The sequence below is a fragment of the Trachypithecus francoisi genome, unplaced genomic scaffold (assembly GCF_009764315.1).
Source record: "Trachypithecus francoisi isolate TF-2019V2 unplaced genomic scaffold, Tfra_2.0 Lachesis_group15, whole genome shotgun sequence".
Taxonomy (NCBI): Eukaryota; Metazoa; Chordata; class Mammalia; order Primates; family Cercopithecidae; genus Trachypithecus; species Trachypithecus francoisi.
The window spans coordinates 55,590,888-55,617,270 of NW_022681460.1; the positions used below are offsets into that span (position 1 = coordinate 55,590,888).

The 26,383-nt window shown below is 44.8% G+C and overlaps 1 protein-coding gene across 1 annotated transcript in view; it reads right to left on the minus strand.

Moving 5' to 3' along the window:
• FNDC1 (fibronectin type III domain containing 1) overlaps positions 1–26,078 on the minus strand; it is a 102,860-nt gene extending 76,782 nt beyond the window's left edge. Inside the window, exon 1 of the mRNA XM_033234900.1 lies at positions 25,782–26,078. Coding sequence (XP_033090791.1) covers positions 25,782–25,890 — 109 coding nt within the window. The 5' untranslated portion in view covers positions 25,891–26,078. The remainder of the gene's footprint in view (positions 1–25,781) is intronic.
• Positions 26,079–26,383: the final 305 nt, after the last annotated feature.

Genomic DNA, 26,383 nt, shown 5'->3' on the forward strand with positions numbered 1-26,383 from the left:
TAAGACCTCCAGAGCTGTTTACCACTCCCACCACCCTCCACCCCACCTTCCCCCACCATCTTCCTCTCTTAGGAGCACTCTTCCTCCCTACCCACCACAATCACTTCACCTTGTGCTGTGTGTCCTCATCGACCCCTCTCTTCTGGAAGGAATGGAATAAGTGAGTGATGTTCTCTCTCAGGGACATTTGCATTCTTATGACAAAACTTTAAACCAGAGGAGTGACTTTCTAATAGTGACAATTTAAGCCTTAGAGAGTTACCTAATGAAGGTTGTTTTTTTAACATAAAGGCCTTTTGGGGACCCTGAAACCAAATCTTACAGGCAACCTTATCGTCAATCTCCTTATAAGATCAATTCTGAACTTAAGGTTCTCAAAATGCCTTAGGCCAAATATCATGACCTCTTCCTCCCACCCACCGCACCACACACCAACTGGGTCAGTTAAACAAAACACGACCTGATGAAATATTTTCATTTCCTGGATCCCCATGGACTTTGATATTAAAATTGATGTCATTTTTGGTGCTTCATGCCTAACTCGTCCATGCCTAACTCAGAGAGAACTGGACAAAAAGACAAACAGGAGGCCCAGATAAAAAGCAATCCCGCTCATCATTCCAGCCCTGCCTCTCACCCCCAGTGCCTCAGCTCTGAGTGAAGTCATCAAACCAGCATCTAACTAAGGAACAATCATTCTGGCGAGCGCAAATTGATGGGCACGAGCTTAGATTACTTGACAGAAAACTTATCCTTGGGGTTAGAAGTACAACAATTTGTTCTGTTCCTGATTATCGTCTTGAAGGTCTCATGAGTGCAATCCTTCAATGTGAAATAAAGCTATAAGGAGTGTGAATGTACTTCAGGCTCTGTTGGTTGCATTCTGAGTTCTGTGTTGTGGAATCAGCACTCTGATAGCATAAAGATGAAATATGACAAAGTGAGTCCTTATTTATTTTTAAGTATTCTTAGAAACTTGAAGCAGACCATCCTCTCTGCTGGACAAATGAATCATAGAATCTTTGTAATCATTTACAGTATTCTCATCTAATGAAGATGATACTGGATACATTCTTTAAAGCTATCTATCCCATGCACTGGGTCTCTAAAGAAAAAGGACAAACCCAAACATCAGTTCAACAGGAATCATATAGTCCAACAGAGGGAACATTGGGAGGTAACTTCACAGTCCATGCATGACAGGTAGGGCCACGACAAGATGTTTTTTCATATTCACAGGATGCAAAATGAGGAAATGAGCTTAAGTTGCAGCCTAAGGGATTTGAGTTAAATAAAAAGAATTTCCTGTCTGTGTCCTTCCTCATTCAAGACTGTCTTTGAGTGGAGACAGATGGTAAGGTGCTCCAGACAGAAGAAGAAAGCCAGTAAGAGCCTGCTATGACTCCAAAGATTTCATAACACAGCAAAATCACTTCCACAGTTCATACCACTAAACTTTATTCAGACTCAAGAATATTTTGCTGGGGACTGAGTGACAAAATAATATTTTGGTTGTCTTTCAGATACCCAGCAATTGCCAGGCTAGACACTTCTGCGCCGTAGCTCCCATGGAGAATATGACCTTTATTGGTTTGCTGGAGAATGAAAAATAAGAGCACAATCAGCACCTAGATTTCCTACTTTGGAAATCTAGCACCAACTCTGGGACTTACCCAAAAGCGCCCAAGGAGGCCAGTTTTGTTCAAGGGTCAAAGTATGGATCCATGACTGCTCTTAGATAGAGTCCAAGATTCCAATGGCTCTGCAATGTCTGTCCTTGAAGGGTCTTCAGCTTGCACAGACAGGCCTCCAGAGATTCCCTGGGGCTGCTGACATGCTGAGTCCAGAACTAAGCCTGAGTCCAAAGGTAGGTCCCTGGGCCAACCTGACCAACATCTGCAGGGTCTGTTAATCATAGCGGATGGAGCACCACACCTCACCTGCCCCTTTGGGGCACCATACCTCACCTGCCCCTCAGGGCACCACACCCCACCTGCCCCTTCCTCACCTTCTCACTCAGTGCTGCTCACACACTTGGTGCTCACTTAAATGGTTTATGGTTGAAGGAAAAGATGTAAGACCAGCAAGATCAATCCAGGGGTCTCCAAGAATCTTGCCTGTAAGTCATGAAGACCATGAAATGCCTACAAGGACCATGAACCTCCAGCAAGTGACATCTATGGAGAGTATATGCTCCATCTAAAGGCACAATTCAGTTAGGTTCCTGCTGACAAAAAGAAATTCAGACAAAAAGTGTCCAGGCTCCACATTGTCAGACATTCTGAGATTTTTTTCTAAGAAGCTAAAAACCCTGATTTTTGTGTGAAAACTCCCAATTGTATATTAATTGGTGATTAACTCCATTAAAAAAAAAAAGCACTATGTAGGGCACACACACACACACACACACACACACACACACACAAGCTGGCCGGACTCAGTCCACTGGCGGCCAGTCAGTGACCTCTACCTTGACCCCAGAAGAAATCCTTTAGTTGTTGACCCAGACAAACTCCTCGTGTCCAATTTCAATTCGGAGACTCTGTGGATTTGGGTCCATGGGGAAAGTCTATGAATCAAAATGAAAGCTAAAGTCTGGAGAGGAACTGTAGCAATCGCAGACCCTGAAGGCATCAGGTACAGATCTGTCCAAGGAATCACATCACATTGCCAGACCTCCTCTCCCTCCCTCGAGAGACCAGAAGGCTCTAAAAAAGCTATCCTGGGCTCCAAGAAGTAGGGAGACGCATCCCAGGAAGCCTTTGGGGAGAGGACTGTGGGATGCTACACAGGCTTCAACTACCTGCAAAACTGTTGACTTCTGCATGTCTATTTCTGGCCTAAACATTCCAGACCAATATTCCTCTACTGTCTATATGGTCCAATATGAGTTTCAAACTGAACACATTCAGAATGAAATTCAATATCCAATTATTCAAAATCTTGGTTCAGACAACACCACCTGTTCAAGCACCTGAATTAGATGTTCAGCGTCATGCTTCAGTGTCCAGGCATATCCATGGTGGACGAAAATAAACATGCTTCCTCTCAAGGGAACTCTGTCAAGCACTATTTCTCAGAATAAAGAGAAGGAAGGTTCAGAATCAGTGAATAAAGTGAATCAATGGTAAAAAATAATGCCATAATGACACAATTCGTAGAGAAATCATGCTGAGAAAACTGTGATTTGAAATAGTAACTGAATCTTTCTGGATTAAAAGTGTTGCTTTTGGTCTTGGTTTTGTTTCAATTTTTTAATGACATATAGTTACTTCATTAAGTTCTCAAGGTAGGTAAAAGGAAAAAGAGGAATGGATGGTAGATTTCAGAGGTGGGGGCAGGGGTGGTTATAAGAGCATGACATGGCTGGGCTGGTGGCTCACGTAGGTCATCGCAGCACTTTGGGAGGCTGCAGCAGGTAGATCACCTGAGCCGAGGAGTTTGAGACCAGTCTGAGCAACATGATGAAACCTCATTTCCATATATAAAAAAATACAAAAAAATTAGCTGGACATGGGGTCATGCACCTATAGTCCCAGTTACATGGGAGGCTGAGGTGGGAATATTGCTTGAGCCTGGGAGGACAGGATGCAGTGAGCTATGATTTATCATTGTACCCCCACACCGCAGCCAGGGTGACAGAGTGAGACCCTGTCAAAAAAAAAAAAAAAAAAGCACGACTAATCCAGGGAGAAACAAAGAATAAAACCATCTTCTATCAGGCACAATTCCTCTGAATATGCTCCATTTTAACTTTTAAACTCACTGATTTTAGCCAAATGTGCTACAGCACTAAAAGTGTTGGCTCAGAGTCAGCATTCAATAAATATTAGGGGAATAAATGGATACTTTAAGTTTGATTTACAGTCTACCATTTAGAAACAAAACAGCAACTGATAAACATGCTTACATTTTTAAATTCTGTGATTGCACTGAAACAGAGCTTACCACTCACACAATCAGTATAGATAACGAAGTTAAAATACACAGCTGAGGTTGAAAAATATCCACTAATAAAATGTTGAATAGGTAAAACCAAATATTTTCTGAGACAATTAGTGATGGCGCAGTTGCAAGAAAAACAAATGTTATTTCTCCTTTGATTTTTCTACCGATTATTACCTGGGGAAAATTATTCAAGTAACCAAAAATCCATTTGATTTTATTTGAAAATCAAATCTTCAAAAAATAGATTTGCGTTCTCTTTGGATCTCAAAACTCCTGGTCCCACTAACTTAGACAATTCATTGATTCCTAGGACCCATCTCTTATAGTGATGTGGTTTGGCTCTGTGTCCCCACCCAAATCTCATGTCGAAATGCAATCCTGAGTGTTGGAGGTGGGGGGGTGATGAGATAATGGAGTGGTTTCTAATGGTTTAGCACCATCCCCCTAGTGCTGTCCCATGATAGTCACACAATATCTGGTTATTTGAAAGTGTGTGGCACCTCCCCCTTCGCTCTCTCTCCCCCTTGCTCCACCATCATAAAGACGTGCTTGCTTCCCCTTCACTTTCCACCAATATTGTAAGTTTCCTGAGGCCTCCCAGCCTTGCTTCCTGTACAGCCTGCAGAACCGTGAGTCAATTAAATCTTTATTTTCTTCATAAATTCCCCAGTCTCAGGTAGTTTTTCATAGCAGCGTGAGAATGAAATGATACAAATACCAAATGGAATACATTTGGCCAAGAAATAAAAGGGCCTATATATTTCTCGTGTGCTGATCAATAACAAATTACATTTCGGTTTCATTTCCCCAGGCTAAATGTATGAAGCACCCGTTCCTGAACTTGAAGCATGGGGCACAAAAGTGCTCATGATGAACACTTGAGTTCAAAACAAAATTGAACAAACAGATAAAAGAGTCAGAAAGCAAATTATCAGGTTTATTGCTGACAAAGCTGAGCTGGAGAATGTGGACGCTAACGTGTGGCCACCATTGTGATTCCTACCTCATGGTCTTCCCTACTCCAGCTCTGGACCATTGGAGGACCTAGCAGGAGACTGCAGGGCACGCAGACTACTCAGCACGCAGCTTCCCAGGTGTGGACAGAGAGCAACCGGCCTAGAGCTCACCCCATGAACTCCCACAGAGAAGTGGGAGTGGAGCCAAATGGAACTTTCCCATAGGAAGGCAGACCGGAGAGGAGACACTCATCCCTGTGGCTTCTAATCCATTCACGCCACCAGGTTAAGAAAGAAGGCGGACCAGGCTGTACTCCTCCAATCGCTTTTGGCTGCACTGTGGAGTGCAGGACAGGGCACAGACCAGAAACATCCTCTGTTGTGCTCTTCGGTACCACAGCTCCTCTCCTTGGAAGCTCCCTGAACATCCCCAGCTGGTTGTCCCTGACCCCACTGGGTGCAATGGTCAACCTGTGGTCAAGCTGTGGCTGCCGCTCAGGGTGAGGACGAGGATGACCTCACCCCATCTTCAGGAGATGCCCTGGATTCATCAGTGACCTGCCATGTATCTTCCTGGGGTTAAATATGGGAGTACTGCCCCTATCAGGACCCCAGAAGGCTCTGACATGAGTAAAACTCATTCTTTAGCCAACTCCAAAGTCAAGCTAAAAATTTTGACCTCTAGGCTAAAAATTTACTGCTGTCTTGTCCTTTTCCAATGCCAAATTTTGCCCGGCTTGTGCCATCCAAAATAGCCCAGCACAGTCCCAGGAATGAGACGACAGGCATGACAATCTGCTCATAACACAATACAAGCAATATAAGAACACCCGGATTTTCACAGAAATCCCTCCCATCACAAAATTCCAAATGTAGTGCTTTCTTTGTCTTATAGCTCAAAACCAAAAGAAATTAAAGTCCAAATAGCTTTTCTCCTTTACTTCTTATACTATTCGGCCTCAGTCAGGGTAGAGTCTTTCCAATGCCCAGAAGGGGTGAGAGTTCCCTCAGCAACTGTGGCCTCTGCCATCATTGAATGAAATTGGTGCTGTTTCTTCAGGGTTCCCTAAAGTAAAAATAAGTGAATCTAAAGCCTCCTGCTTGCCTAAATTCTTAGAGTCCCCCACAAAATCTCTATAAGGAAGCCAATCCACACCGTATTGTGGAAAGAATACACATTATTTCTGTCTATCCAGTAAAGCTCCCCTAATTATTCTGGTAATGGACCAGTGACCCCAAACTGTCCAGGGAACTTCCCAGGAATTGTTCTAACTGGAGCTGGACCAGAGATGTGGCCAGTACTTTCTGCTCATGAGGCTATGGAGGAAGAATCCTGGCACTGCTGATGACCAGCTCTTGCTGTCACATTGAGAAGAGACCAGAGGTGAGGAGAGAGTTCCAATGATGCTTACAGCCCTAGTTCTAGGCATCCCAAAGACCAACTGGCCCCCTGCCCATCCCATGGTATAGCTCCAAGAACCAATGAATTCTGGAATTTAAATGAGCTCAAGTTGGGTTTTTGCCATCCGTAGACAGACCTCAATGGGCTAGGACATTATTAATCAAGATCTTCTATGAAAGTAAAAATTGGTCAGGTGCAGCAGCTCACGCCTATAATCTCAGCACTTGGGGAGGCTGAGGCAGGTGGATCACCTGAGGTCAGGAGTTCAAGACCAACCTGGCCAACATGGAGAAACCTTGTCTCTACTAAAAATACAAAAATTAGTCTGGCGGGCATGATGGTGGGCACCTGTAATCCCAGCTATTCAGGAGGCTGAGGCGGGAGAATCGCTTGAACCCGGGAGGTGGAGGTTGCAGTGAGCTGAGATTTCACCACTGCACTCCAGCCTGGATGACAGAATGAGACTCCATCTTAAAAAAAAAAAAAAAAAAAAGTAAAAATTATCATTTTTGAAGCTACTCCCACAGCCAGTGTATTTGGACACACTCAAAGAAACTGAGGCAGACATCACCTGGTACGACTGCCATTCCTAGTGGAACATTCATGGCAGGGCAGCCCACCCAGCCTGCAGCAAATGCTGAGGAGCCAATGAGGATGGCCTAAGTTACAAAGAAACTCCCAAAGGAATATTAAGGGCTTTGGAAATACACTGGTCCCATAAAACCCCAAAAATGCTGAAATTATTTCTTAAGTATACCAAAGATTGCTCTTTAATGCAACAAACCCTTCATGCTTACGTAAGTCTCCCTACTTCGTCTTTGTTTGAAGTTCAAGTTTTACTTTCCATTGGAAACCACCAAATACTTCCCAGACTCTGAAATGAAGAAAACACAGATCTCAGGGTAACCACACATCTTGGACCAAAAAGTCAACAGATAATCAGCCAGAAAAGGTTGGGGTGTACTACAATAGCAGTATAGCTTGGAGGTAGGAATCAATGTGATATACGACATAGAGACTAGGATTCAGAGGAAAGGTGGAAAAATTCAGCTATTATTCATACAATACCGGACAGCACAGAAATATTCAGAAATTCAGAAACATCAGATGGTTGACAACACATGGGCGGAACACCGGAATAACTCAAATGACTGACCACATTTTAAATCTTTTTTCAAATGGATGTTGGAGTTATATTTCCAAATATTTATGACCCAGCCCCCCCACCCAGAAAAAAACCCTGGAAGTCCAGGTTGTTTTGTGGCTCTGTGATGTAAAACTAATACTAGTAAAATTTGCAGATGGTGGATTGAATTTTCCCTGAGGAGGCTGCTGTTGGGTAGACACTGTCTGGGTATGAAAATAACCACCTGGGCTCCCTTCTGACATTTCTCAATATGCAGGGGGTTCAATAAAAGTGTTTTCCACAGTTGGCATTGGGTTCTTTAAGGATAACTGTACAAAAAATAAAATCACACCCTAGCTCTTCAGAGTCTGAACTTATTATAAAACACACCAGGGAACGGAAAGAGCTTTACCAACAAAACCTCTGACACCACACGGTGCTTTGTCAGGTCAGAGAGGAACATCAAGGCAAGCAGGTGTCCTGGGTCCCACGGGAGATGGAGGACAGCCATGGAAGCAGATCATGCCCCACAGACTATCCCTGGTTCACATTCCTCACTGCCCAATCCATTTCCCCATGAAACTCTAACTTACTGGATTCTACTCCAGGCCCCAAAGTGCCCTGTTACGTTCACCTGGGAAGGATGGACACTGATGGAGTGAGGAGCTCTGCCCTAGGCTGCAGGTCCCCATTACTGATTGCAGCCAACGCTCACTCCTGAGCAGAAAAGCCAGCTGCACCCCTGAGCTCACCTCTCCAGCCACCCCAGCCCCACCTAAATTCCCCGTGGTTATCACCAGCTGTTCTTCCAGCATTTTGATAACAATGCACCGTTTTATTCAGATGAAAAGGTCAAATTTTCATGCATGCATGCCAATGTGCTTATAAAGCTACACTGGATAGTCACTGAATACAGTTGTGAATCACATTTTTTCTTCATCATCTCAAAGAAGCCAAATGGTGAAGCCATCCAAATCTCCAAAGGCGAACCACTGGCCAATCTTTAAATGGCATTTGTCAGATTCATTTCTATCCCCTCCAGACTGTCAGCACCACCACTACCTGCACTCGTTTCTGTGCAAGTGCTTTCCACCTCTTGTGAGCTTCAAGTAGTTGCATGTCAGGGTGATCCTCACACCTGGGCTTCAGTAGACTGCATCCTGTGCCAGAGACCCCTGTGTCTCTGGGGTCTGCCTGGGGGCTGCATGTAAGCTTGTCATGCAGGCGACTGCCAGGCATGCTGCCTCACATGAAAAGGCCCCACGGAAAGAGCTTCCATGGTGCCTGGGCAGCTCACTTGTGCCTCTAGGGACCTCAGGAATTGGCTCCCAACCTCCAGCCAAGTTCGCCTGCACCATTGCACAATACTGGGAAACTAAGCCTTTCATTCAGAAGTACTCTCATTATTTCAAGGGTTAACGGCTCCTTATGGGCAAAGTTTGCCTAGAATGTGTTAGATTCTAGGTTGTTTGTTTATTTGCATTTCAGGGGAAATGGAGCAAAGAGAAAGAATATTCATTAATATAGTTTATCTTTCATTACTCCCTTTCATTATCTTCCTACTTTACTCCCTCCTTCCCCACTGCCCGCCAACTTGGAAAAGATCTACAAAGCAGAAAAATACAAAAATGGAACAATAAAATGAAGCATGAAGAAATTCTGTTTCAAAATAAACTGCAAGCAGCATAACTAAAATCAAACTCTCAAGCCAATAGGAACTGACTGTAATTTGCCCAGAGAATATTCTTAAAATAAATCTCCCTTATCCCTCAAGATGTTTCTGAGACATTTTAAGCTGGATTTTTATTAGTCACATTCAAGTCGAGTTTCCCAACTAATATATAACAGTCTAGCAGATTGCATTAAATTCAGAAACCACCACTGTAGACACTATGAATTGGCTACCCAAAAGCTATTCCCAGCTTCTTTCTCCCTCGCCTTCTACTACAGAGGCTGGAATAATAAACATTCAGCCATGACGTTTCAGCTTCCCTTGCAGCTAGAATGGTCACATGATCAACTCTAGCCAATGACAGACATAGGGAAGTTAGTCCTGCCATTTCTAAGAAAGCATTTTAAAGGGGTTAGGTTTGGCTGTTATGGGCTGGTGGCCTTTTGTACCTTCCTCCTTTGTTTCTCCTTGGGATGTCAACATGATACCTGGTGATGCAGCTGCCAACTTAAAACATGGAGTGACAATCTTGAGAATGATGACAGCAAAGTGGAAAATGGAGCAAGGCTATGTGTCCACAACCTTGTTAAACCATGGGAGAGTACTGGTCTCTCTGCTCCCAAGTTTACTGGTGAATGAGATAAACAATTCTCTTACTTGTTTAGCCACTGTTAATCAGATATCATGTTGTCAGCAGCCCAATCCACTGCTACCTAACATCACTTCTGGATTTGTAGAATCAAATCATTTCCTGATTTTTAAATGAGAGCTGCTTTGGTTTAATTTTCATTACTTTCTGTTTGTTATTTTTAAGGGATCCCCTCTGGGAATTTAATTTTGACAATTTCAATGCTTATTTGTCAGTAGGCCATTGACTTGAGTAATTACATCTGCCCAGAAAGTGATGCAGCCATAAATCAGACTGAACTTCACCATCAGATCTGGCTGAATTCAATCATTAGGATTTGAGGTTTTAAAGTTCTTGGCCATTTTGTTTAGGATCCAGTGTAAGCAAAAGCTACTGTTTCAGAATAAAAACAAGATTCCCCCCCACCCTCCATATAAACCACCAGCTTTCCAGAATGAATGGTTTGGGGAAATTGAACTGGAGGAATTCCATAGATATTTGTATTTATAACAATCATAAGAAAAAACTGGCCTTAAAGAGCAAATGCCTATAGTTGGGAAGGACTCATGCCTTCTGTTGGCAGGCATCAGAGACCCAACTAGAAGCCAGTACTTTGCAGGTTTTTGTGGAATTTTTTCGCACATTCTTCAAATTCAATTTGTAACCAAGAAATAGTTTCTTAAAGAATGACCATTGTTTGCTAGTCCAGCTAGTCTCAGCCTACTATAAACTGCTTGGCATGCCAGACCAAAAAACACTCCCTGAAAATTTATTCCTTTTCCCAAAATGTGAAAGTCATTGTCTAACTATGTTAAACACTTGGACATTACTGTACCCAAAATCACCACTCATATTACTCAGAAAGCTCCCTGAAAAACACCCTTAGAAGAGAGGCCAAGCAAAGGTTCTGGAGGGGGAGGTTTGAAACAGAGTGAATGAGACAGACATGACCAGGAGCGAACTACCACATAGACCCAGTGATAACCCCACTTGCTAATGAGCCATTTTTAAAACATTACAGATAATAATAACTCATTTGATGATTATGAATGGGCATAGGTAAATTATCAACAAAGAGGGGAAAATACACTACACACCTAATAAGCTAAGAGTTTAAGTTTTGGATCCACTTGTAATATAGCAAAAAATATTCAAGGAAGTAAAAAAGAAAGGAAAGGAACATTCGCTGATCACCTACTTAGTGCCAGCCATTTCATTCATTTATGGAACAGATATTTACTGAGTGCCTACTATGTGTCAGATTCTAAGCAAGGAGCTGGCAATACAGAAGTGATTTAAAATGAGCTGTGTTATCATAACTATTTTCTCTCTGATCCCCATTTCAAGCCTGTGCACTGCACTTTGGTATTCGCATTTTTATAAATAAGGAAACTGAGTCACAGAGAGTTAAGTGATTTGCCCAAGGGCACACATCAAGTAAGTGACAGTCGAGCTCAGACCTATCTGAAACTATGGACCATGCTCTTTCTACTATACTTTGTTCCCTCTCAGCTGTAATTATAATTAAAAGCAATAAGTTTAAACCTGGAAATAAATCAGAACCAAAGATATAAAACTGAAAGCCAATGGTGGCAGCTGAATTCATAAGGAAACATGAACTCGTACCCTGAATGAGATCTTGTGAATGGCAGGATTCCATGCTGCCAAGTCTTCATCTCTTGCTCCTCAGCTTACTCTATGTCCAACAACAGTGAGCGTCTCCTCCTAGAAGCACCTCTTCTCGGGTACTCCCTGACTACTAGACTAGCTTCTAGGACACCACACTCCCTGGTTTCTCTTCCACATCGTTGACCACCCTGTCTTGGTCTCCTTTGCCAGCTCCTCCTCCTCTGCCAGAACTCTAAATAGTAGAGCACTGCACAGCCCAGCTCTGACTTTCCCCCTTCTCTACTCCACTCCTTCCTTCTCTACCCATGTAGCATACCTAGTGCTATGACTGCAAAGACCATCCACATGTGGAAGGCTCCTGAATTCCCAACTCCAGCCCTGGCTTCTCCTCTGAGCTCCAGTGTGTCCAACTGTCTACTCAACATCTCCACCCAAAGAACACAGAGGTCTGAGGGATGACAGTTTAAATCTGAAATTTTAGTGATAGGAGATCCAGAAAAAAAAGTTGCATCACAGAAGCAGGAGAGATTTTCAGGAAGAAGGGGATGTCCATCAGTGTCAAGTCAAGTCAAGGGTGGAAAGAGTCCATTTTTCTCCTCTTGAAGGACGGTGTCCACCACCATTCAAGGCCCCCAAAGAAAGCAAATATGCCACTCAAGTTTCTCTCTATAAATATCAAATTTAGTCCATTTTCTATGAATGGAGCTAATCCTACCCACCTCATAGGATTGATGCAAGAATAAAATATGAAAGAAAATCATAAAACATTCCACATACGTGAGATAATGTCAATATGAGGAATAAATGCCACAGAATACCTGATATCCCCAATCACAGCCCAATACAAAATGACCCAGCCTGATTCCCAGTATCTCAGCTCTTGGCCAATTCTCCCTCCGCACACAGCAGTGGGAGCATTGGGTCCTCATTTCCTTCCATCTTGGAAAATACACTTTTAATTGGAATTTTAAAATCTTGACAGTTGAAAGAAAACTTAGATAATCTGATTCAACTTCTCCTCTTCCATCTGCCTATTGATTGTAAATCCAAAATGTCTTCAGTGATTTCCATGACTAAGCAGACCCCGTCAAATTCCAACACATTTCCCTACCTTCAAAAGTAAACATCTTTGAATATGCTATTCAATTGGATGACATAGCGTTACTAAGCAAGCCACTCCCCTGGGAATACAAGTGAATTAATTTGGAGATATGTAAGAAAGGCAATGGACTTCAGTCTACTGAAGGAAGCCTACATCTGCACATAAAAGAGTGAGGGTATCTATCAGACATTTACTATCAGCTGAGTGCCACTAACAAGAAACATTATCAGGGCCCAGGGGAAAGGAAATCCTCCCAAAGCTAGGATAATCAGAGAACAGAGTATAGCATTAATGGAATTCAAGGAGCACTTTTACTAGAGGTTTCCCCCATGTGTGGGAGCCTTGGGTCACTCACTGCTTTCCAGGGTTTGAATTCCAAGAGGACACATAGTCAATCTCTCCCTATGGTTGTGACCCAGCCTATCTTTGACCCCTCAAAATGCTGAGAATTGTTTCCTGTAATGAAACTACATTACAATTTCAGAGTGCCAGTGGACCCCATGGAACTCATCCCAAGGACCCCAAGTCACAGTCCACATGCTTGTTAACATGGACACACAATTTGCTCAGATGACATCTAGTGTTCGTCTCCTGAACCTCATCCTCCCTAGGTGCTAGCATTGAAAGTGCAGTCATGATGCAGCTGTGAAAATAAGATCACCCCAAAGCCTCACATCCTTTGGGTGTGGTTTGTTTGAATATCAGCAGGTACATATATGGATTCTGAGAATTATTAGCCAAAATAAGATGCTTCAGTTCTCCCAGTCTATCAGAAAGCAGTAGAAGGAAATTGTTGGGTGGGGTGGAAAGTGGTATTAACAAACAGACTGGAGCCAGAGCACATGTTACAGGAAAAGAGAACGTGGTGGTTTTCCATAGCATCAAGAAGGTTGTCAGATCCGTGGCCCATAGACCGTCTGTGGTAGAACAAGGCTGCCCTCATCTCATGACCTGGAAGTCTCAACTAGAAAATACAATCTAGACAGAAAAAAAGAGAAAGGCACATCCAAAATTTTACAGAATAGGAAAAAAATGTACTGCTTTTTTGAGTTTCAGATTGAGTCAACACCAAAGTGTGCCCACCAGGCAAAGTCCTCAGACAAAGTTGGTGGTTCCTCTTCCTGATCTTACAATTCTCTATGCTTCAATGTAAAAACACTACTTCTGGCAAGTAGAAGTTGATTAGAAAGTCCAAGATGAAAGTCCTATATTGCTACATTTATTGCATTTGGTTGTCATTTATGGTCACAGCAATTCCAACTTCTTTATTACTAAATCTTTGTAATCCCAGAGTCTAGCACAGTGCCTTGCCCACAGAAGATATGAGTTAATTACTTATTATTTAATCTATCAGTGAAGGACCTAGCCAGGCTTGATCAAATAATTAAGGCCACTTGAATGTCCATAGGTCTTTGGAACTCCAGGTTGACAGTTCAGCACACAATGCATCTCAGGGGCTTATCCCTTCCTCATCTGAGCTATGGCCCAGTGCTGGAAGCTGACAAACTCTTTTGCCTACTGAAAAGGAATCATCACTGATCATTAAAGGAATGCAAATCAAAACCACAATGAGATACCATCTCACGCCAGTCAGAATGGCGATTATTAAGAAGTCAAGAAATAACAGATGCTGTCGAGGTTGTGGAGAAGTAGGAACATTTTTACACTGTTGACGGGAATGTAAATTAGTTTAACCATTGTGGAAGACAGTGTGGTGATTCCTCAAAGATTTAAAACTGGAAATACCATTTGACCCAGCAACCCCATTACTGGATCTATACCCAAAAAAATATAAATAATTCTGTTACAAAGATACATGCACATGTATGTCCATTGCAGCACTATTCACAATAGCAGAGATGAAATCAACCCAAATGGCCATCAATGATAGACTGGATTTTAAAAATGTGGGACATATACACCATAGAATACTATGCAGCCATAAGAAGGAATGAGATCATGTCCTTTGCAGGGACATGGATGATGCTGCAAGCCATTATCCTCAGCAAACTAATACAGGAACAGAAAACAAAACACCACATGTTCTCATTTATAAGTAGGAGCTGAACAATGAGAACACATGGACTCAAGGAGGGGAACAGCACACACTGGGGCCTGTCAGGGGAGGACAGGGGGTTGGGGCAGAGCATCAGGAAAAATAACTAATGCATGCCAGGCTTAATACCTAGGTGATGGGTTGACAGGTGCTGCAAACCACCGTGGCACACATTTGCCTATGTAACAAACCTGCACATCCTACACATGTACCCTGGAACTTAAAATTAAAATTAAAAATTAAAAAAAGAAAAGGAAACATGTGGGTAAGCACAGTATACGTTATGAATTAAATTGTATCCCTTCCAAAAATATATTGAAATTCTAACCACTGGTATTTGTGAATGTGACCTTATTGGGAAATTTTGGAAATACGATCTTACAGAGTTAAGATGGTCAAACCTAATCCCATATGACTGGTGTCTTCATAAGAGAAGACACAGGGAGAATGCCATATGACGTGGAGGCAGAAGTTGGACTGGTGTGTCTAACAGCCAAGGAAACCACAAGAAGCTAGGAAGAAGCAAGGAAAGGCTCTCTCCCAAGGCCTTCCAAGAGAGCATAACCAGATTCCAGACTTCCAGCTCCAGAGCTGCAAGATAATATATTTCTGCTGTTTAAAGCCACTCAGTTTGAAGCAGCCCTAGGACACTCACATCCTGTGTAAATACAATCTTCTCTCCAACTGAAAATGGACTTCCAACACAAAGCAACTCTCTCACTAATGCATATACTGACACCACACAGTTAGGGTGGGAGGGAAGCAGGGCACTGTCCCACACTCAGCACCACTCCCTTATTCTGCTGGAGGCCAGTCAACATACATAAATATATTTAGGTATATCATATGTAACTAATACCGAAGAAAGCACATCCAGTCATTTAGTAAGTAGTCACTGAGCCTCTGCTATTTGCGGGCAGCATTCTAGACAAGGAGGCTGTAGCAGGGAATAAAACCAACAAAATGTCCTGCCCTCATGGAGCTTACATTCCAGCAAAGGAAGACAGTCAAGTATCAAATAAGCCAGTAAAATATATGAAATGCCGGGTGTTGATGAGGGCGTGGAGCAAAATAAGGCAGTGATAAGATATGCTGGGGGTAAGGATAAAATTACCCTGTTAAAGGCAGGGAGAAGTCCAGAAGGCCTCTTGAGAAGATGTTGCACAAAGAACCTGAAGAGGGTGAGGCATCAACCCATAGATTGTTTTTGTTTTTGTTTTTGTTTGAGACAGAGTCTCACTCTGTCACCCAATCTTGGCTCACCGCAGCCTCCACCTTCTGAGTTCAAGCAATTCTCCTGCCACAGCCTCCTGAGTAGCTGGGACTACAGGCATCTGCCACCATGCCTGGCTAACTTTTGTGTTTTTAGTAGAGACAGGGTTTCACCATGTTGGCCAGGCTGGTCTCGAACTCCTGACCTCAGGCGGGTGATCTGCCCGCCTTGGCCTCCCAAAGTGCTGGGATTACAGACATGAGCCACTGTGCCTGGCCATCAACCCACTGATGTTCATGGAAGGTTGCTCAGGCAAAGGGAACGGCCAGTTCAAAAGCTTTGAGGCTGGAAGGGGCCTCGTACATTGCAGGACCAGCCAGGAGGCCAGGGGCCAAAGCAGATGGCAGACGGTGAGGGAGGGCGTGGTGTGGAAAGGATCATGCAGTCTGGAAAACTTGTTGGGACTCTGGTTTGTATCCCCGAGGGAGTCGGGGAGCTATTGGAAGGTTCTGTGACATTGTGCATCATGAGAATCACTGCAGCTGCTGTCCTGAGACTGGAGTGTTGCGGGAGAGGACAGGAGCAGCGTGACTATAGAGAGATCACTGCAAAAATCCAGGTAATATGGCTTGGACTAAGGTGGTAACCGTACTTGCCTGAGATGCCAAATTGCATGCCATGATTTCTCCATTTACACACACACACACACACACACACGCACACACACACTTGCAAGCTAACTGCAGTGATCACAAGCCGAATGGGCACAATACTTTTAAAAATAGGCTTTGGTCAATCTCAAAAGGTGACATACTGTAGAACTGCATTTATATGATATTCTTAAAATGACAAAATTATAAAATGGGAGAACAGATTTGTGTCTGGGGTGGATGGGAGGAAGGAAGGTAAACGTGGCTACATTAGGAAGCACCAGGGCCTTCTCTTTTTTTTTTTTTTTTTTTTTTTTTGAGACGGAGTCTTGCTCTGTCGCCGGGCTGGAGTGCAGTGGCCGGATCTCGGCTCACTGCAAGCTCCGCCTCCCGGGTTTACGCCATTCTCCTGCCTCAGCCTCCAGAGTAGCTGGGACTACAGGCGCCCGCCACCTCGCCCGGCTAGTTTTTTTTTTGTATTTTTAGTAGAGACGGGGTTTCACCGTGTTAGCCAGGATGGTCTCGATCTCCTGACCTCGTGATCCACCCGTCTCGGCCTCCCAAAGTGCTGGGATTACAGGCTTGAGCCACCGCGCCCGGCCTAACCAGGGCCTTCTCACAAAACTCTTCTGCATCTTCACTGTCCTGGCTGGGATGTGGCACTGCAGCTACGCAAATGCCACCTTTAGGGGAAACTGGGTGGAGGGTACATGGTACGTCCACCTTACTGCTGTCAACCTAAACAACAGAGAGGGAGACTCCAAGAGAAGATGATGTTGATTTAGGAGTATGTATTGCGATGGGAATTTGCATGCCACGGTGAATTATATGCATATTTAAGGAGTGAAAGGAAGGCAAAGGCTTTTAAAGGGAAAATAAGGACGATGGCAATTGTCTTGAGATAATTATCCTTGGCTACAAGGATCAATGTAGAGGATAGTGCCAGTCTGAGGATGGACAGGAAGTTGCTGGGCAGATGTCAGGTTGTCATGGCCTTTTGCAAGCTTGTAATTTTTGCAGTCTTTGCTGAGAGCTCTTGTTATCAGGCATTTGTGCGTGAGCACCCTTCCCTCCTGGCCTTTCATGGCTCTGTTTGTCAGGGTTTTTAGCACAAGTGACTCCATTTTGATTCTGACAATGTTCATGCTTCTTATAATTGAACAGGAATCTATAACTATCTCAAAATTAAAACTTTTTAAAAACATTATTTGAAAAATAGCATTTAAGCCTAAAGTGAAGTCCAAACCGCCGACCTTTATGTCTTAGGGGGAATGGGCACACCAGAATCGGCCATGAGAAACGATCACTGAAAGCACTCGGCAGTGCGGCATTAAGTAAACACAGCCGCGCCGGCTTCTCTGTGAAAGCCACACCTAAGCTTTCTGTCCTCTAAGTGTGACTGATACATCATCACAAGCACACATCCATCAGAGGAGGCGGAGCCTTCTCTGCAGGGGGATTTTATTTTATATGTGAGTCTGTGCCACCATGGCAGCTTTCTCCACCATCCCCCAGAGCACCCATACATTTCACAGAGCTTCTGTCAAAAGCAGCTTCTCCTTCTGATTCATCAGAAGGGGCTCACAGTGAGCCCGCCTGCCCCAGGTCCTGCCCTCCCCTGCCTGGCTAGGGCGGCTTCTCCTGAGCTCCTAGGACACTACACCTGTCACACCCCATCCAGCTCCATGAGTCCCACCATGGGTGACTGTGGATGAGACTTCATCTCCAGACAAACGTGGGGTCATGATAAATTAGGAGACATCACTGCACACCTTTCCCAGGTACTTTATTAAAATGCTAGCTAACTCCAGTCACAGCACTAGGGCTTAAGGTACCCGCTATCCACATTTCTTCGAGAACGGCACATGCTCAGCTCCACTCTGTTTGCAGACTTAGTAAAAGTCTCAGTAAATTGTGTCCATTCATTTCCTCTTTAAGCCAAGTTACTTATCACTCCCCGCTCATGAACTCCTAAAATTACACAGAATCTTTCCTAGGGAACCACACTGAAATCGGCACAGACTCACTCCGGCCCCAAAGTCAATATACTCAACTGTTCAAGACCTGCACTATACGTCAATCCTACCAGACTGTCCACATGTAAATACATGAGACTCATGCTACCCTGGAGCCCTTTCCAAAATAGGACTGTTCTAGAACATATGAGCCGTTTCAGAAAACATGGAACAAAGATGATTCTTCAAATGAGATATGACTGGAGGTGACACGATATAGGCATCTGGTCTACATTGTCATGAGGAAAGCCCCAAACAAGTTAAGCAAATATAGAAGAAGCCCCAAACAATGAACAAAAGCCTCAATGGCCCCTTCTGGCCAGAGCCCCATGCAGTACTGGGATTGGCTGCTACCTGACCTCCCACCGACCCAGCGACGTGCCACCTTATGGCACTCCCTCGGTGGCCACCAACACAATGGATTAAGGTCAGACCCCAGGACCTTCCTGAGCTGGCTGCCTCCTACACCTCCAACCCCGAATGCCACCATTGACACAGAGCAGCACTTAGCACGAGCCACCCCAAACATTGCTGGTTCCTTGCATGTGCCTTCACATGTGCAGCAGGGTTTGTTCCTCAACCAGAGATGTCCTTCCTCGGCGTCTTTCTCCAACTAATGCCTATGCTGTTCTAAAAAGGCTCAAATATAGCTGGCCTTGACCTCCCAGTCAATTCACCCCCAAGACACCTGTGCCACTTGTGTCCTAGAATGTATCACCTGTCTGCATTATCCTCATCCAGTCCTCCCTGCCTGTGTGTCCTCTGACAGCAGACACTATGTTCATCTGACTTTGTGTCTTTGTCTGACTTCTAGTAACCCTTGCTGGATGGGTGAATGAATGAATGGACATCCTTCAAATGGAGACTCCCACAAAGTTAGAGCTGGGGGGCCCTTCACAATATCTAGGTCAATCCCCTCACTTTGCAGATGAGAAAAGTGAGGCCGGAAGAGCTATGACCCACCCAAGGTCACACAGCCATATCATTGGCTCAATCAGGACCTAATAAACCAGATGAAGGGACGTGACACCATAAAACAGTCCCTAAATAGCAGAGCTCAGCATTTAAATGGTACATTTCTCCTGAGAAGTTCAAGACACTTTAACGCTGTGAGCATCAGCCTTACTGCCTCTGTGAGATGTAGGGACTTGTCAATGGTACAGATTAGCCACTAATGTTTCTCAGCATTGTTTCTTGACTTAAATGGTCCACTAAACAAAACTGAATGTCTTAGCACAAGGTGGTGGCACTTCTGGGAGCCTTCTGGTTAAAAATACAGTCTCAAAGGTTCAAAGTTGTGATTTCCATGGTAAGGATCAAGCACTCACAGAGAGCCCCTGAAATTAAGTGACGAAGAGTTTGGGTAACAGGTTAGACACCGAGCACCAGCTTCAAGGAGCTGACAGGCGAGCTTAACAGGACCACCATGGAAAGGGAGCTTCCCATAGTGAGGACCCTGCTCATATCCACAGGCCAAATCCATCTTGTAACAGAGGCTAGATTCACTGCTACTTTGTCTTAAGTTAAGCCCTGCTGGAATTCAACACATTTCAGTGCCTCACAGAATCATTTCTCAACAGCCAACAGCAGTGTTACAAAAGTAAACTCAGGAAGGCATTCTGAGCAGATCAAAGATGTGAGTGTTGGCACTCACACCCAGCCTAGAGAAGAAAACAAGGAGACACAGTAAAGGCTCAAACCAACCAGAACTGTGGTGTCTGCAGGGAGAGTGTGGGATCTGGACCCCAAAGACTGAGTATTAGATTAGAGACTTTGGGAAAACCAGTTAACCTCTCTGACCTCAGTTCCCCCAGTAGCAAGATGAGGATGCTACTGACTTCACAAGGTCACTGTGGAAATTATATTAAATAACAGAGAGAAATGGTGAACTCCGTGACACTTTAACCTGCCAGTTATTATTAAAACGAAGTAGAAGTGTACACCTAGGAATTCCTCATAAAACTGAAAATAGAATTATGTAGATTGTACTTTATAGATTATAAGGATGCCATAATTAAATCTTTCCTCCACATACAGGAGACCACAGTAAAAAAATGTGAGCAGCATCTACTTTGTAATTAACATGAACACCTCTCAAGTTATTTTGCTACATTTACAAGTGTAGCGTTATTATAACTAGAATACGTAGTATATAATTATAATAATTAGACATTATAATTGTAATATTACCCTCTCTTGATACAAAAATTAACATTGATGGTGGAGGGGAGAGGCTGAGAGAAGACCCATCACGGCCAAGGAGGCAGTTATTAAGGCCAATGCGACATCCCTTACGCTCACCCCATCTTCCAGCAGCTGCATCTTTGGTGGAGGCCTGCAGAGGCACCAGCGGCACCCCAACCGCCACCGGGCTTCTGACCCCAGCGGCAGGTCTAGACAATTTCCTTTCTCACCAGGGCGTATTTGAATTTGCTAACACGCAGCCATTTCGACTCTTAATGAGTGATCTGTCCTTTCCCATTTAATATATGAAGGAAGCTCCAATGAGTAGAAAAATTGCCAAAAGGCAAGCACTCAGGGAGAAACAAGGCAGATAACTGGATGTTTGTCCTAATTTGCTTATCTCTGTAAAGCCACAGCGACAGCCGAGTCCAACCAGGGCTGCACGGAAGGGCCCGCGGGTGATGGCTTCGCCGCCAGAAGTCGAGGAGCGCCCTCTAAGGGCCTCAGAGCGCAAGCGCTGCCCCGGCCGGGCCGAGGGAGGAAGACGCAGGTTTTTCAATGAGCAAGGATGACTTAGGAGGGAGGAAAACAGGGTGCTCACGAATGTGAATAACCAATACCTTCCTGATTCCAAATGTTCTAACATACATCTACAAAAATTGGTAAAAGAGATGGATGAAACAGTATCCACCACTGTCCCCCAGCGACCCAGCTCTCCTCCCCAAAGGCACCAAAGTTTGCAGTTTCATGGGTACTCTAACAGAAACATCCTGTGCACTTACAAGTAAATACATACACATACATATTCCTTTCTCTCCTTTACTTTTATATCTTTAAATACCTCTATTTTTAAACTGAAATAAAGGCTTCTGGTAACAGTTTAACTATAACACAAGAAATCCCTAAGTTCCAAGGGGGGCAAAAGAAGTCAAAAGAGGACTGCTCCTTAATCAGCCAAGGGTGATGGAGCCTCTCCCGAAATGTTTGCTTCCAGGCTCCCTGCCTCACTCTCATCCCTTGACTTAGGCAGAATAATGGTCCCCCAAAGATGTCCTTGTCCTAATCCCCAGAACCAAGGATGTGGGCACCTCTAGAAGGTGGAAAGAGCAAGGAAATAGATTCTCCCTTAAAGTTTCAATGCAGGCTTTGATTTTAGCCCAGCGGGGCACATTTCAGACTTCTGATCTCTAGAACTATAATAAAGATCATAAATTTGTATTGTTTCAAGTCATTCAGTGTGTGGCAATTTGTTATAGCAATAGGAAACGAATACGCTCCCCTTCCCCTCCTGTTTTCAGGGAATGGGCCTTTAGAACTTAAATATGATGTGAATGGTCTTGGTAGGGCATCTTGATCATGCTCTGGAACTGTCTGGTGATAACTTTCCAGGGATGTGAATTGTCACTCTGCAATCCTATGACAACCTCTGATTCCACAGGAATAAATTTCATGATCAATTGATGCACAAAACAGCTCTACCGTCTGCCATTGGTGGGCTCCAATGCACAAGATAAAAGGAGAGAGGGTCTCTCTACGTTCTCTCAAAGAGGACTGAAGTAAGAGGAAAACCTCATAAAGCCACATGCAGGTTGAGCCACAGGCAAGCTTCTAAAGGCTTCCAGAGATGGAAGGAGCCTCCTTCAATTGGTCTATTCTGGAGCGGAGACTAGCCCAAGGCCCCCAGGGGTGCAGGACAGCACTGCCACTCATGCCTAGGCATCCTGATTTTTAACCTACTTCCCTCCGTATATACCAGTGTGTCTCAAATGTTTTGGTGTCTGAATTATCTTCTATTCTTGAATTTATGAGGATGCCAAGGAGGTTATGTTTCTGTGAGTTTTATCTATCCTCATTGACTTTACTGGCAATTAAAACTAAGAAAAGTCTAAAATATGTACTTACTTGTTTTGAAATAACAATAATAAACCATTACATGTTGACATACAAATATATTTATATGAAAGGTAACTGTTTTCCAAAACAAAGAGAAATGAGTGAGAAGAGCAGCTTTGTTTCTACATTTTGGCAAATCTTTTTAATAGAGTATGTCTGATCTGCTTATGCATTCAATCTATTGCAATATGTTGTTTCGGTTGGAGAAAATCCAGCCTCACACAGATGTATAGCCGGACAACTATTTCAACAGACTTTTTGGATAATTTTGAAAAATCTTTGATATTACACCAAAACTCATCAAGTAGCTATTTCTTAGAATCTGAAATCATATGAAGAATTTTTCATATTTTGTTACATTAAAAATCCATTGAGCTATCATGCACTTGGAACAGATCTTTTACCCATGCAAGATTGTTGTAAGGCTATACACTGGTCATTTGGATCTGTTGGTTTATTTGGTTATGCAGATCATCCAAATGTTCACACATTTTATAATATGACATTTATAAATCACATTCATTTATATCACCACTGATCTCACTAGAAAAAAATTTAAATATTGGGAAACTTTCAAGCTTATAGTGGTGGAAACAACTTGGCAAAATTCTAATTTTCACTTGAAAGCTGAAATGATATCACTGGCAAGCAATAACAGCAGTTCTTTTACTAGAAGTAGCAGGTTCCCTTTGTTCATTTTTGAGGAAACATCTGCCAAATACCCAAGTCAGAATAATTCTAGTTGGTCTGTTGTCATTCTTTGTGGTAAATACCACACTCCATTAAAAAAAATCAGCTAACTTAATGCACAACTCAAACAGTGCTTCCCCTTGGGGTTGCCACTGAACTTGGTCATCAGCAGTAGTACCTCATGCGTCCTTCCCATTTATTTACACTATTAAAAAGACAGATAGTCAAAGATACAGAGATTTGGTAAAATTAATAATTTTACTGTGGCAACAAGAACATTCTTAATGAAACTGGCAAATATTTTTTAATTGCAAAGGCCCCCAAAATTCAATGACTACTAGTGCATGGGGATGTCCCTGCCTTGATTCTCAGTAAGGCACCCGCAGTTTACCCATCAAGCTTTTGCACCCTCAGTGCACATGTCAACTGTGAAAAAGAAAAATAGCATCTCAGTAATCTCAGTATTACTTTGAAAATAGTTTCAACACGGAGAATTCCCTAAAAGCTTCTTTAAAGAAGAAAATAAAAATCATCCCTAACCACCCTAAGATATCCACTGTAAATATGTGCATGTGTGAGTACATCCACATGTGTTTAGAAAAATGTATCATACCAGACTGGCAAGGCCATCATAATTTTAACGTTTGCATAGTATCCTGTTGCAGGGATGGATGTGCGTGGAGGAGAGGGCACTGCTTGCTTATTTTGTTTTACGTTTAATTGACCCTACACTGAAGGGCTTATGCAGATCTTCAGTGTGTCCTGCTTTAAGCAAAGTCCCTCTGGAGCCGTCACTATTATGTGGCCCTGGGTAATTTCCTTACAGAGATTCTGGCCCCAAAAGGGTGGTGAAGGTGAGGGCTTGACACAAGCAGCTTGCTTGGTCCATGCATTAGTTCAACCAGAGAGAGGGAGCAGTCTGCCCATGGCGTTGCGTCAAAGGGAGCCCATGAAAGAAATTATGTACCCCATAATTTCATCCACAGCATGGGCAGCCATCTACAGGTTGCTATGTCTGTTTCTATCCTTCTATTACTTAATTTAAATTTAGTAGATTTCATTCTGAAATGTGCTTGTCCTCCTTTGTCCACTTCTAGTCTGGTCATCATTTTACTGTAGATCCCACGTCAACACAGTAGAGAGAAGGGCTGGGAAGCTGTCCAGCCCCAGCATTCCTCAGCACAGTGATTCACAGAGCAGAAGGCGAAAGAAGCAAGAGTGCAGATCGCGGTGGGATTCCAGGAGCTCTCACAAACAACCCTGCCCGGACCCACTCACATGCAACCCACGGGCAGGTGGCAGAGGAATCGGAAAGGCAGAAGGCTGGAATGGCCACAAAGCCAGGGCAGCACTGGTTTCAGTTTCAGACCATTTTCACAAACAAAAACTCTTTCAGCACTCGGAAAATTTTCACTTAGAAAAACAAAAGCCAGGAGTTATAGGTGGGGAAGTTGGAAGACTTTATTTAGTTTTATTCCTCTCAAGTACTGTGCAAAATATTCAGTGAATACCCTCCTAGAGATCACTAATGGGAAGAAAAAGACCCTACCACAGGCACTGCCTTTTATGAAAAAGTGGCATTGGCATCAGAATACCTGGCATAAACCTGAACTAAGCATTGGGATGATGTATCTACCAAACAGTCACAAAGCAATGTGACCCCCAACTTTTCTTCCTTGACCTCTGAAGTAAGAGAACAGTATATACGCTGGTACCCTCGTTGGAATAGTATCTGACAATCATTGTCTGCTTCTTGGATTTCTACAAACCAATGACCGAAAAGCCACAGTTTCAAGTGTAAAAATGCCTGCACGGGAGGTGGGAACAACGGCCGCCAAAGGCTTCGGAATGAAAACCCCACCACAAACTTGTCTCTCTCTGCAGGAAACTTGCAAGAAATCTGACAAGAGCTCGCTAGCATTTTCCGAAAAGCATTGCTCCCAAAGCAAGCATCCATCCTGGCTGCAGCCTCAGCCACTGGGGTAGGGCGAGCTTCTCTGGAATCACCTTTCTCATTTCCCTCTCCCTCCTCTCAAGACAAACATTTTCTCCCAGCTTGAATGTTCCCCGCGGGCGCGCGGGCCTCCTGCCGCCTGGAGCCGGGCTGGCACTGGAGCGCAGCTCCTCCAGAGCGCAGAGGCACCAGATGGCCTGTGGCAGCCCTCAGCCTTTTCCCGCGACCTTCTAGAACAGCCCCGCTCTGCCTCCCTCTGGTCTCCCGAGAGGTGAACGCGAGGAAAGAAGGATGACCACCTACGCTCCCGGGAAATTCTGGGCATAGAAAGGCATTACCCCAGCCCGCATGCCGAAAGTCTCCTTTTCCTTTCCTTTTTTCCCCCTGTGCCTGAATCTCCTGGGACACTTAGACGGTTGGAGCCTCCCGACCCCAGGGCGGGCGACGGCAAAGTTAAACGCCAGCGTGCTGCAGTCCCCGGGCGCCGAGGCTTCCCCGCTCCCGCCTCCCACACAGGGCGCCAAGTGCCCCGACCCGCAAGTGACGAGGAGGCACAGGCTAGTGACACGACCCGTAGCCAGTACTGAGCTGGACAACGAGGCCCGAGCGCAAGAGGGTGCGCGGGGAGCGGAGGAGCGCCGGGGGCCGGGGCGCGGCGCGTACCTGGGGCCCCCGCCGAGGAGGCGACAGGGAGCAGCGCGGCCAGTAGCAGCAGCGCAGCCCAGGGCAGCCGGCGCGGCGCGCGCAGGGTCGCCCCGGCCTCGGGGGCCATCGGGAGCCCGGGGTGAGCCGGGGCTGGGTGCTCTCGGCTGGCCGAGGGGCGCTGGCCGGAGTCTGGGGAGTGCGGAGGCGCCGCCGTCGGGTCCCCGCAGCCGTCCGTCTGTTCTGCGCGCTCTGCGCGGTGCCCGCTGCGCCCCTGCCCCGCGGCGATCGCTCCCGGCCGCGCACCGGCAGCCGCGCTCCGCCACTGAGGCCGCCGACCTCCCGCCGAGCCTTTTAGCCTTGCTTGGGCGCCCCCTGCCGGCATGCGGGGTCGGGGCTGGGGCCGGAGGTGCGGGCGGGGGTGACGGGGGCGACCGGGTCGGTGGGGCCCCGGCCGGAGGCGGGCGGGGCGCGGGCCGTAGGGGCCGGAGCGCCCCGGACCGACTTAGCGGTTCTGAACTTGCGGCGGTCGCTGTGCCGGGCCAAGTGGCTGAGGAAGTTCCTCCCCTGGTCTAACCCTCTCATTTTCTGGCTGGGGAAGTCTCCCATGGGGCAGAGGAATA